Here is an 11,884-nt window from a genome sequence, read left to right as displayed (position 1 = left end):
CCGCACGCTGCGCACTGGGGGCCGCCGCTGCCCGCCGTGCCTCACCGGAGACACCGGGGCGGGGAGATGGGCACCCGCAGGGGCTCGGCGCACTTCTCCAGCCTGGAGTCCGAGGTATGACGCGGCCAGGGGCCCCCAGCGCCCCCTCGGTCAGCGCAGGCCACGGCCCGAGGGGGCGCGCGTAGTAGACCGGTTGGCAAGGGAAGACGTGGAACCGGCCGGACCCCGCCTGGAGCAGCGTCCAGAACTACGAGCCGGAGGAGACTTGGTCCCCCCAATTCACCCAGCTGAAAGCGAGGGGGCGGGGGTCTTGCAGCCCACCGGACTTTTTTAAAACCCGACAAGGGCTTTTTAATGTCACCAGATGGGGCAGGAGGTGGGGGAGGGACACCCCACGCCCGCGCCCCCCACCCATTCCCGGGGCCGTGGTCCCCACATCACTGTGCAGCTCCCCGGCCCCAGCCACGCCTCCGGGGAAGCCCGTTTTTAACCTTTCATCCATCAGGACTCAAAACTGTGAGATGCGTTCAGTCAAACTGTGAGCCTAGACCTTGGTCCCGACACACGGAAGCCCCTGACCCCAGACTGTGACTTCACCCCTAAAATGGTCATCCGACCCCAGACTGTGACCCCTGACCCCAAACTGTGACCCGACCCCCAGACTGTTCCCCAACCAGACTGTGACTCCCGACGCCAAACCGTGACACCCCTCCCTCCTCTTTCACCTCGGTCTCTTTCCCCTACTTTGACCTAGGACACGCACCCAAAGGAAGCCCCGCCTTCTCCTCCCCCGCTGTGACCCCACCCTCAGGCCCAAACTTCCCACCCAGTCGTACCTACCAGCCCCAGGAGCCTCCAACCGCATTCTCTCCAAATCCACCCCTTATTCAGGACCCTGCAGTGATAATCCACCAGACCCCCAAAAGCCTCCTCTTCCTGGGTTCCCAGCCGGGTCTGGGGCTGGGTGGTTGAGGGAGGGTCTGAGAGTCTACACTTCACCACCAACTTCCCTTCCCACTCTTCTGTTTCACATTGCAGTGTTTGGAATAAACGATGTTTTTAATGCCTACTCAGTCCAGGGTGAGCTCCGTGCGTCTTTTAGCACCCCCGCAAATTTTCCGGAGAAAACAAACTGGAAAGTCCCACAGAGGAAGAGGACACAGAAAGAGACTTAAAGAGAGAACAGAGACTGTCGAAGAAAGGGGAGGGGGACAAAGACCCAGAAAAAGGTGGTGGAAAGAGACCCAGAGAGAGGGGGTCAGAGACCCAGAGAGTCGGGGGACAGACCCAGAGAGAGGGCAGAGATCCGGGGTGGGGGAGGGAAAGAGACCCAGAAAGACAGGAGGACAAGACCCAGAGAGAGAGGTGGACATGAACAGAACGGAACAGAGGCAGAGAGAAGGGGACAGACCCAGAGAGAGGAGGACAAGACCTTGAGAGGGGTGAGAGAGACCTTTGATACAAGACATTTGAGGATGAAATCGAGGATCCCATTCTTAGGGCTACAGGCGACAAGGATTGCTAGATTCTTAATACCATGTTCATGTAAGCCAGGAGAATGTCTGATTTATCGCAGCCAATCCACACATCTTGAATGCCTTTACGCTCACCCATGAGAACCTATTGCTAACACTTCATTACGCTCATTAGCCAAACCTCTGGTGCTGATGGGCAACAAAGAGAGCCAAAGCACTTGTAATAGCTGCCTCCAGAGGGATGGATTTTCTGATTAAGCGCGCGCCCTGGTGGCGCAATGGTAAAGCGCTCGGCTGCTAACCGAAAGGTCATCAGTTGGAACCCACCAGCCACTCTGAGGGAGAAAGATGTGGCAGTCGGCTTCCATAAAGATTACAGTCTTGGAAACCCTATGGGGCAGTTCTACTCTGTCCTATAGGGTCGCTTTGAGTCGGAATCGACTCAAAGTCAGCGGGTTTGGTTTGGATCATAACTACAGTGAGAACGCCTAGTTAGCCAAGTGACTGTCTCTAGCGGATAGATTCAACCAACTAACTTACAATATCATCTTGTTTACACTGAGATTTTGAAATAAAGTAAAGCCATCATAACAGAGAGCGGGAGAAGTACCCGGCTTTATGGGTCCTCAGGGAGTTTCCTTGCCAATAAAAGCGCAAATTTGCAAATCATGAATAATTAATGAAGTAGAAAGAAAGCACAGGAATCAAAGGTGGAAGATGGAGTCCGGGCTCAGAGCTCCTCCAGGCGATAGAGAAAACAATGTCCTATAAAACTACAATTCCCAGAAAGCCGTGCCACTGTTACGCTTCCAAGCGCTGCAAGGTCACGCGGGAGTTGTAGTTTCTCCTTGTTCGCAAGCCCCACTAGCTTGGCCAGGACGCCGTCACCCTTTTTCTCCTTACCCCTCCCCCACCGCCTTCTCTCATTGGTGTAATGGGGAGGTTTCCAAGGTAACCGCGCAGCGGGGCGGACCCCCAGAACGTGGAAAGCGCAACCCGGAAGTGATGCTATTACCTCGCGACGACGGTGAGAGGGTTCGAAGATGGCGGCGCGCAAGGGTTCGCGACGCACGTGTGAAACTGGGGAACCCATGGAGGCAGATTTCGGCGGCGACAGGTCTAAAGGCCCGTCCCAGGTCTATCTGCCTGGCCGGGGACCGCCGCTGCGCGAGGGGGAAGAGCTGGTCATGGACGAAGAGGCCTACGTGTTGTACCACCGAGCTCAGACCGGTAGGGCTGGGATCCCGGACTCCTGGGTCCTGATGAAAGCGGGAGCTGGACCTGGGTCTTTGACTTAAGTTGCTGTCTGAATTTAAAGGCTGAACCTAAGACAGGAAGGCAGATGTTGAGATTCTTCAGTCCTATTCTAATGCTCCATCTCCGCCCATCCCCAGGCGCCCCCTGTCTTAGCTTCGACATAGTCCGGGATCACCTGGGAGACAACCGGACAGAGCTTCCTCTTTCACTTTACCTCTGTGCTGGAACCCAGGCGGAGAGCGCCCAGAGCAACAGGTGAGTGAGACCAGAGGCTTTCCCAAGAGTGAGAGTCTGAGCCCCCAGCCTCTTCTTTCCTCAACACCCAGGAGTCTGAACCTCCAGTCCCCGCCTTCCTCAGGACCCAGAAAGTTAGGGCTCCCAGTTTCTGCCTCCCACAAACCCAGGAGTATGGATTTCCAGTTCATCTCCCTCAAGGCCCCGACGTCCAATGCCTCACCCCACGCTTTCTCCCAGACTGATGGTCCTGCAGATGCACAATCTGCATGGGACGAAGCCCCCAGCCTCAGAAGGCAGCGATGAAGAGGAGGAGGAAGATGAAGAGGATGAAGAAGAGAGGAAGCCTCAGCTGGAGCTGGCCATGGTGCCCCACTATGGCGGCATCAACCGAGTTCGGGTACACATAGTCCTATGAGCCTGCTGTACATTCTGTGAAACCCCCACCCTGTGACCATAGTTGCCCTGGCACCTCCTTATGATCTTTGTATATACTACCCATTGCTATCGAGTTGATTCTGACTCATAATGACCCTATAGGACAGAGTAGTGACTCATAATGACCCTATAGGACAGAGTAGAACTACTCCCATAGGGTTTCCAAGGCTGTAAACTTTACGGAAGCAGACTGCCACATCTTTCTCCTGCAGAGCTGCTGGTGGGTTCAAACCACTGACCATTCGGTTAGCAGCTGAGCTCTTAACCACTGTGCCACCGGGGCTCCTTTTGTATATCCTAGTGACTGTAATTATTATTGGCTGCATGGTGCAAATGATTAACATGCTCAGCTGCTAACCAAGAGGTTGGAGGTTCGAGTCCACCTAAAGGCAACTCAAAAAAAAAAGGCCCAGTGATCTCCTCCTGAAAAGTCAGAAAACTCTACGTAGCACAGTTCTACTCTGATACACGGGGTTTACCATAAGTCAGGATGGAGTTGACAACTGGTTATAATTAGGAACTCAAATAGTTTGCACTTTATTGCTAACCTAAAGGTTGGTGATTTGAACCCACTCAGTGGTACCACAGAAGGTAGGCCTGGAGATCCGCTTCTGTTAAGATTACGGCCAGGAAAACCCTATGAAGTAGTTCTATTCTGTAACCTATGGGGCCGCCATGAGTTGGAATTGACTCAACAGCAACTAACAACAACAGGTACTGTTTTAACTGTGGAAATGTTTTATACGTTCTTTCCTTTCCTTTTCTGTAAAGTGGTAAGAATTATAAAACTTAACCGTTGGGGCAGTCATGAGGATTAAATGAAGTAACGTACACTGCTTGGGACAGCCCTAGTTGCAGTACAGCGTATGTGTTCCCTTTTATGTTATTACTCAGGAACTGTTGTAGGCTGTGGGGGTGCGTCTGTACTTCAGAATTACAATGTTTTCTGATTGGGTTGTGAGAATGAAGTGGTATGTGAACAGCACTTAGAGCAGCACCTAGCCTATAGCTCATGCTATCTGTTTCCACTAAGTTATTATTACCATATTTCAGGTAGTGTACTGTTCTAGATCCTGGGGATTCAGCAGTGAGCAAGAGGTCTCTGTCCCTGGAAAACTTACCTTCTATTGAGGGGAGGGAACAACAATAAAAAACCAAGTAAATGGGTAGTATGGCAGAAGGTGTGAAGTGCTGTGGAGAAAAATAAATATAAAGCAGGGTAAGGGGGTTAAAAGGAGCCTTGGTGGTGCAGAGGTTAAGCGCTTAGCTGCTAACCAAAAGGTTGGCAGTTCAAACCCACCAGCCACCCCACAGGATAAAGGTGTGGCAGTCTGCTTCTGTAGAGACTTACAGACTTGGAAACCCTGTGGGGGCAGTTCTGCTCTGTCCTATAGGGTCACTATGAGTCAGAATCGACTTGACGGCAATAAGTCGTTCGTTGTTAAAGGGGTTAAGGTGTTCCTGGGTGGGCTTTTTATTTTAAATAATATGGATAGAGAAATATCCACTGATAAGGTACCGTTTGAACAGAAGCCCATAGGAAGTGAGGGAGTAAGCCAAGGATATCTGTGGGAAGAGGTTTGCAGGCAAGAGGAAACACAAGTGCAAAGGCCCTGGGGTGAACTTGATGTGTTTGCAAAGTTTCAAGGAAAGTTGGGAGTTGGCCACTGTGTCTGGAGCAGAATGGATGAGGGAGAGTGATAAGATTTGAGGGACACGAAGGAGATAGATTATTTAGTCTTGGTAGGCCATTGTAGGGATGTGGACTTTTCCTCAGAGAAATCGGGAACCATTGGAAGGTTTAGAGGAGGGGAGGGGTGAGACCTGCTTGTGGTTTTAAAAAGGATCCCTCTGGCTGCTGTATGGAGAGTGGACTGCAGGGAGGCAAGGGTAGAAGGAAAGAATCCAGTGAGGGGGCTGGTGCAGGAATTCAGGGATTACATCAGTAGTAGTGCAAGTGACGTAGGTCCCTGGGTAGTGTAAACAGTTTGCGCTGGACTACTAATGTAAAGAAAACAAAAATCCTCACAACTGGACTAATAAGCAATATCATGATAAGTGGAGAAAATATTGCAGTTGTCAAGGATTTAGTTTTACTTGGATCCACAATCAATGCCCTTGGAAGCAGCAGTCAAGAAAATAAATGATGTACTGCATTGGGTAAATCTGCTGTAAAAGATCTCCTTAAAGTATTCAAAACCAAAGATGGTCATTTTGAGGACTAAGATGCGCCTGACCCAAGCTATGGTATTTTCAGTTGTCTCATATGCATACAAAAGCTGGACAAGGTATAAGGAAGACCCGAGGAAGAATCGATCTCTTTGAATTATGGTGTTGGCGAAGAATATTGAATATACCATGGACTTCTAAAAGAATAAACAAGTCTGTCTGAGAAGTACAGCCAGAATGCTCCTTAGAAGTGAGGATGGCTCACATTCATCTCACATACCTTGGACTTGTTACCTGGAGGGATCAGTCTCTGGAGAAGGACATCGTGCTTGGTGAAGTAGAGGGTCTGCGAAAAAGAGGAACACCCTTAATGAGATAGATCGACCCAGTGGGTACAACAGTGGACTCAAATATAGCAACGATTGTGAAGATGGCACAGGACCAGGCACCATTTCATTTTGTCGTACACGGGGTCACTATGAGTCAGAATTGACTCAGCAGCACCTAACAACAGCAACAACACTAACCTAAAGATGGGCAGTTCAAACCCACCTAACAGTGCCACAAAAGAAAGGCCTGGCGGTCTGCTTCTGTAAAGATTACTGTTATTAGTTGCCATTGAGTCTGTTCCAAATCATGGCAACCTCGTGTGTGCAGAGTAGAACTGCTTCATAGGGTATTCAAGGCTTTCGAAAGCACATCACCAGGCCCATCTTCTGAGGCACCTCTGGGTGGGTTCAAACAGCCAACCTTTCAGCTAGTAGTCAAGTGCTTGACCATTTGTGCCACCCAGCTACCTTCCATAAAGATTATAGCCACAAAAACCCTATGGAGCACAGTTCTACTCTGTAACACATGGGGTCTCCATGAATCAGAATCCACTCAGCAGCAACAGTGCAAGTGATGGTAACAAAGGAAGTGAGAAGTGATTGGAAGCGATGCATTTTGGATGTCATCAGCATGGATGTTGGGTGTGAGGAAGAAGAGACAAGTGGAGAATGAGTCTTGAAGTTTGGGAACCTGAGGTGGGGAAAACAGGAAGCATAGGTGGCAGTCGGCGATCGCAAGGTTGGTTTTGGTCATGTTAAATTTGAATGAAGAGTCCCTGCGTGGCGCAAACGGTTAGAGGTTGGAGGTTCGAACCTACCCAAAAGCACCTCGGAAGACAGACTTGGTGATCTGCTTCCAAAAGGTCAGAGCGTGAAAAACCCTATGAGGCATTAACAACAACAACAAAGTTTGAATGATCAGTGCGGTTTGAGTTTGGAGTTCAAGAGAGAGGCCCAGGCTAGGGGATTCTGGAAACCTCTAGGCCCGACAGGCTGTCCTAGGGAACGAACATCCAGAAGCAAAGAGATGCAAGGATGGGGCCCTGGGACCCTCCACCATCCAGGGGGTTACAGAGACCAGGTGTCTGAATACACTCCTGTGGGCTAAGGGAACTGTAGCTGAGTTCTCAGGAGTTGGGAGCCTTGTCCCCCTACACCCTTACCCCAGTGTGAGGAGTTGCCTCGGTTCCCAAGCTGGTCTTGCAGGTTGTGATTCCTTCCCCACAGAGGTTTCTGGGAGCCGCAGTCCCAGCCCCGGGGCTCTGAGGAACCGCAGTTCTGGCTGTCAGGGGTGCTGAGCCTCCTGTCCCCCCATTTTCCCACAGGTGTCGTGGCTAGGTGAAGAACCTGTGGCTGGAGTGTGGTCAGAGAAGGGCCAGGTGGAGGTGTTTGCACTGCGGCGCCTGCTGCAGGCGGTGGACGACCCACAGGCCCTGGCGACCTTCCTCCGGGAGGAGCAGGCCCGCGTGAAGCCCATCTTTACCTTCGCCGGCCACATGGGCGAGGGCTTTGCGCTCGACTGGTCCCCCCGGGTGCCCGGTGAGACCCTGGGGCGTGCACAGGGTCCTGGGAGGTGGGAGGGGGCAACCAGGTAGATGATTAGACTCTAGGGAGAGGCATGAGCATGGGCAGGGGGGACAAGGTGGGCTCCTAACTCCACTCCCCAGGCCGCCTGCTGACAGGCGACTGCCAGAAGAACATCCACCTCTGGACACCCACGGATGGCGGCTCCTGGCACGTGGACCAGCGGCCTTTTATGGGCCACACACGTTCCGTGGAGGATCTGCAGTGGTCACCGAATGAGGACACGGTGAGGGGCCTGAATTCCTGGGTCCTTTGGGAGGAGGAGGCTGGGCTCCCGGGTCTGAGGGAGGAGGGGGCTGGGCTCCTGGGTCTGAGAGAGGAGGGGGCTCGGAGCCCAGACAAAGGTCCTGTTTGTAGTCCAGATCCCAGTGTGGTGCACACTAAAGAGAAGGTAGCCTCCATGAGTTCCTGGTCTTTGGGGTGGGGTGGAGGAACATCTGGGTCACTGAGTCCCCACCTCTCCCAGGTATTTGCCTCCTGCTCAGCTGATGCTTCCATTCGCATCTGGGACATCCGGGCAGTCCCTAGCAAGGCCTGCATGCTCACCACAACCACTGCCCATGAGGGGGATGTCAACGTCATCAGCTGGAGCCGCCGGGAGCCCTTCCTGCTTAGTGGTGGGGATGATGGGGCCCTCAAGGTCTGGGACCTGCGGCAGTTCAAGGTATGCCCCTAGCAACCCCTGGGACAACGATGCCCCAGGGTTGTCTGGGGCTTGTAGGTTTTTCCCTCAAATGATTTCATTCCTCCACAGCTGGGAAGATCTTGAAAATTAGAGTCTATCTAGTACCTTCATGGTACAGATGAGAAAACTAAGCGGCGAGGGGGAGGGTTGTGACTGCTGTGGGGTCACACATCACACACACCGCCCGATGAGTGGCTGACCAGAGATGGAAGGAAGGGGCAGCAGAGACTCTAACTGTCATCTGTCCCTGGGACAGAAGCAAAGCTAGCTTTAAGGCCTATGGCCTCAAGGGCTCCTGGGAGTTGTAGTTTTTGTTAGGTCTTTTAGTGGATTTTAGAGTCAGCTGAGAAATGGCATGCTGCTCACTCATTCATTGCAGGAGAGGAAACTGGGGCACAAAATGGATGGGAACAGACGTGACATTCAGCTGATTTAACACCTGTCTTTGTAGAGCTGAGAGGGACCCGGGGCAGGAGAATTTACAGCTTCCAGCCTCCCTCTGGACAAAGCCATTAACTCACAGAGCTCCTGAGGCCAACATGTAATTTCATTTCCCTCCAGTTTAATGGATTTCATGGAATCGGCCCCAGGAAGGCATCTAGAGATGGATTCTGGATGCCCCACCCACCCTGCCTTTTTTTTTTTGTACACTGAAACTGAGGCCCAGAAAGGGCAGGTGTCTGGTTGGGTTACAGCCTTGAAACTTTGGAGCCACTTCCCCAAAGTAGAGAAACCTCCCCTCCCAGCAGCATGTCTGCTTTAGTTAAATTGTAGCTCTTTGGGTCTGCTGCCTCTGGAGCTTCCCGGAGTCGTGGTTTTGCCCCCCCTTTCTTCAGGCCTTCATAGAATCGGCCTGGACAGTGCTTGGAGACCCAACCTCTTCCTTTTCTAGGAACAAGGAGCCCTGGTGGTGCAATAGTTAAGCACTCAGCTGCTAACCGAAAGGTTGGTGGTTTGAACCCACCCGGTCGCTCCGTGGGAGAAAAGGCTTGTTGATCTGCTCTTGCAGAAATTGTTGTTTGTTGTCATGTGCTGTCGAGTCAATCAATTCCGACTCATAGTGACCCTGTAGGACAGACTAGAACTGCCTCACAGGGTTTCCAAGGCTGTAATCTTAACGGGAATATATCACCAGGTCTTCTTCCGTGGAGCCGCTGGTGGGTTTGAACCACTGACCTTTCAGTTAGCAGCCCAGTAGTTGAGCATTGAGCCACCATGGCTCCTTCTCGTAAAGATTACAGCCTAGAAAACCCTCTGGGGCAGTTCTGCTCTGTCATATGGTGTCTCTGTGAGTAGAAATCAACTTGATGACACCCATCAACAACACTGACAAGCTTTTATAGGAAAAGAAACTGAAACACAACCAGGTTGGAGCAGGGCTGGGATGTGTGTGACCTGGAGGTGGGAGGGGCTCCTTTGCAGGGGAAACCACTGTTCCCAGCAGCCCCTGGGGCAGTAGCCCCATTTCCAGCTTCACTGTGACCTCTGTCATTTTGTAGACTCTGAGTATGTGAGGACTTATGGGGTGGAGTTCTGCTGGACCCTGAGGCCGGACGGGGGTGGAGGGCCCTGTCTTGGTCACCCCAGGAGCCAGGCCAAGGTGTTCCAAGCCTCTACCATCTGTCCTCTCCCTGTAGTCTGGCTCTCCGGTGGCCACCTTCAAGCAGCACATGGCCCCCGTCACCTCTGTCGAGTGGCACCCCCAGGATGGCGGAGTCTTTGCAGCCTCGGGGGCAGACAACCAGATCACACAGTGGGACCTGGCTGTGGAGCGGGACCTGGAGGCCGGCGAGGCGGAGACAGACCCTGGGCTGGCAGACCTCCCGCAGCAACTGCTGTTCGTGCACCAGGGCGAGACAGACCTCAAGGAGCTGCACTGGCACCCACAGTGCCCTGGTGTCCTGGTCAGCACCGCCCTGTCAGGCTTCACCATCTTCCGCACCATCAGCGTCTGAGGCTGCGATGCCGCCGCCCTTCTGCCTTCCACTCGGGCACTGCAGCTGGTCTGACCAGCTTTGGGGGAATCCATTCAGGTCTGTAGACCCCCGCCACACCCCAAAAAGGACTGCGTTTGGCCCATTGGCCACCACAATGGATTCTATGTGACTTATTGTTCCCTAAAAGGACTTGGTTTGACCCATTGCTTTCTAAAACTACTTGGTTTGGTCCAATGACCCATGTCACCAAAGGACTTGGTTTGAGCCATGGCACTCTTAAACTGCCCGGTTCAGCCCAGTGACACCCTCCCACCCAAGAACTTGGTTTGGCTCAGTGAGCCCTACCTGTCAGAGGACTTGACTGGCTGGGTTTCCCAGGTGGGTGTTTTGTGATGGTCAGCTGTGATGCCTGGCTGGACCCTTTGATCTCTCTGCCCAGGACCCTATTTTGACCTCTGGCCTCTCCAGGGGACTTGATAGCTTTACAGTGGCCCCACCAAGTTTGAGGTGCGGGTCCTCGGCAGAATTTGGCTTTGCCCCTGGACTGCGGCAGCTTGGTTTCCCAGTGAGGGGCCACTTTCCTCCCTGACGAAGGAAGGCAGGTGCTGTGGGGTAGAGGCGAGGGGCTCCCAAGGGCCAATAAAGGACCTGAACGAGGACTGAGGTGTGTAACTCTGGTTCTTCCCCACTTCCCTCTGAGGAGAGGGGGGCAGGAATCCAGCACCCAGCTGTCCCTAGCCCGCTAAGCCTGAGGAGAGGCCATGGGGTCCCTGCTCCACTCTGTCCCACCCTCAACCAATTGGTTGGTACCAGTTCTGCCTTCCATAAATATTACATCAGGAACTCACTCTGGGTCTCTGGAGGAGTGAGTCACCCCATGTCCCCCAACTCTTCAATGCCTCATTTCTCTTGCTGGGTGCTGTTGAGTCAATTCTGACTCATAGTGACCCTATAGGACAGAGCAGAACTGCCTCATAGGGTTTCCAAGACTGTAGTCTTTATGGAGGAACAACAGTTAAGAGCTTTGCTGCTAACCAAAAGGTCATTGGTTCAAATCCACCAGCTGCTCCTTGGAAACCCTATGGGGCAGTTGTACTCTGTCCTGCAGGATCACTGTGAGTTGGAATCGACTTGCCGGCAACGGGAACTGGAATCTTTATGGGAGCAGATCAACAGGTTTTTCTCCTGCAGAGCTGCTGGTCTCTCTTAACCCCCTATTTTTGTCCCCTTTATCATTGTTTCGCCTTTTCTTTGTTCTCCATCCTGTTCCTGCTCTTTCTGTGTCCCTATTTCCTTGTGAACCCATCTTTCTCTGCCCCACGTGTCTCCCCCATCTCTCTGTGTCTCTGTTTCCATCTCTCTCCTCTGTCCCTCATCTCTCCATGTCTCCTCTGTCCCCATCTCTCTGTGTCTCTTCTGTCCACCACTGTCCCTGCCCCCCATTTCTGTGTCTCTGCCGCCGTCTCCTCACAGGCCTGCCTGGGCTGCAGCCCAGTGCCTGGCCTGGCTGGCCTCCCTGGCTCCCCCTCTGCAGCTCTGAGCTGGCCCCACCCCCGTCCCCCTGCGCCTGGGCCTCTGATCCTCCTGTAGACTCAGAGATCGGGCACTCGGCACACAGCCCCTTGGCACCCACAGACAGGTCTCCTTGCATCCCAGCAGAGGAGCCCCCGGTGGAGGGCATGGGGGTGGGCCACCCAACCAGGTACGTGCTGAACCCCAACAGGGGTCCTGGGCCTGAGCCATCCCATTCTCCTGCCACCCTCTTCCCTGCTACAC

General features: G+C 53.0%; 2 protein-coding genes across 2 annotated transcripts in view; both read left to right on the top strand.

Moving 5' to 3' along the window:
* Nucleotides 1-972, top strand: part of GRIN2D (glutamate ionotropic receptor NMDA type subunit 2D) — a gene marked incomplete at its 5' end in the record, with an annotated part of 36,010 nt that extends 35,038 nt beyond the window's left edge. Inside the window, one exon of the mRNA XM_004381838.1 lies at nucleotides 755-972. Within this exon, the coding sequence (XP_004381895.1) occupies nucleotides 755-972 (218 nt within the window). The remainder of the gene's footprint in view (nucleotides 1-754) is intronic.
* A 1,526-nt stretch (nucleotides 973-2,498) lies between these two features.
* On the top strand, nucleotides 2,499-10,761 carry GRWD1 (glutamate rich WD repeat containing 1). Its single transcript, XM_004381692.2, has 7 exons — nucleotides 2,499-2,705; nucleotides 2,870-2,987; nucleotides 3,207-3,366; nucleotides 7,228-7,441; nucleotides 7,570-7,712; nucleotides 7,953-8,150; nucleotides 9,809-10,761. The coding sequence occupies exons 1-7, from the start codon at nucleotides 2,519-2,521 to the stop codon at nucleotides 10,124-10,126; spliced, it is 1,338 nt and encodes a 445-aa protein (XP_004381749.1). The 5' UTR covers nucleotides 2,499-2,518; the 3' UTR covers nucleotides 10,127-10,761.
* Nucleotides 10,762-11,884: the final 1,123 nt, after the last annotated feature.

The sequence above is a fragment of the Trichechus manatus genome, unplaced genomic scaffold, assembly GCF_000243295.1.
Source record: "Trichechus manatus latirostris isolate Lorelei unplaced genomic scaffold, TriManLat1.0 scaffold00087, whole genome shotgun sequence".
Lineage (NCBI taxonomy): Eukaryota > Metazoa > Chordata > Mammalia > Sirenia > Trichechidae > Trichechus > Trichechus manatus.
The sequence above is the reverse complement of the archived record's forward strand: the minus strand, read 5'-3'. Positions and strand labels throughout refer to the sequence as shown.

Coding starts and splice junctions, on each gene's coding strand:
- GRWD1 (XM_004381692.2), top strand. CDS start 2,519: ATGGCGGCGCGCAAGGGTTCGCGACGCACGTGTGAAACTGGGGAACCC. Junction 7,442..7,569: donor CTGGTCCCCCCGGGTGCCCG/GTGAGACCCTGG, acceptor TCCACTCCCCAG/GCCGCCTGCTGACAGGCGAC. Junction 7,713..7,952: donor GGTCACCGAATGAGGACACG/GTGAGGGGCCTG, acceptor CACCTCTCCCAG/GTATTTGCCTCCTGCTCAGC.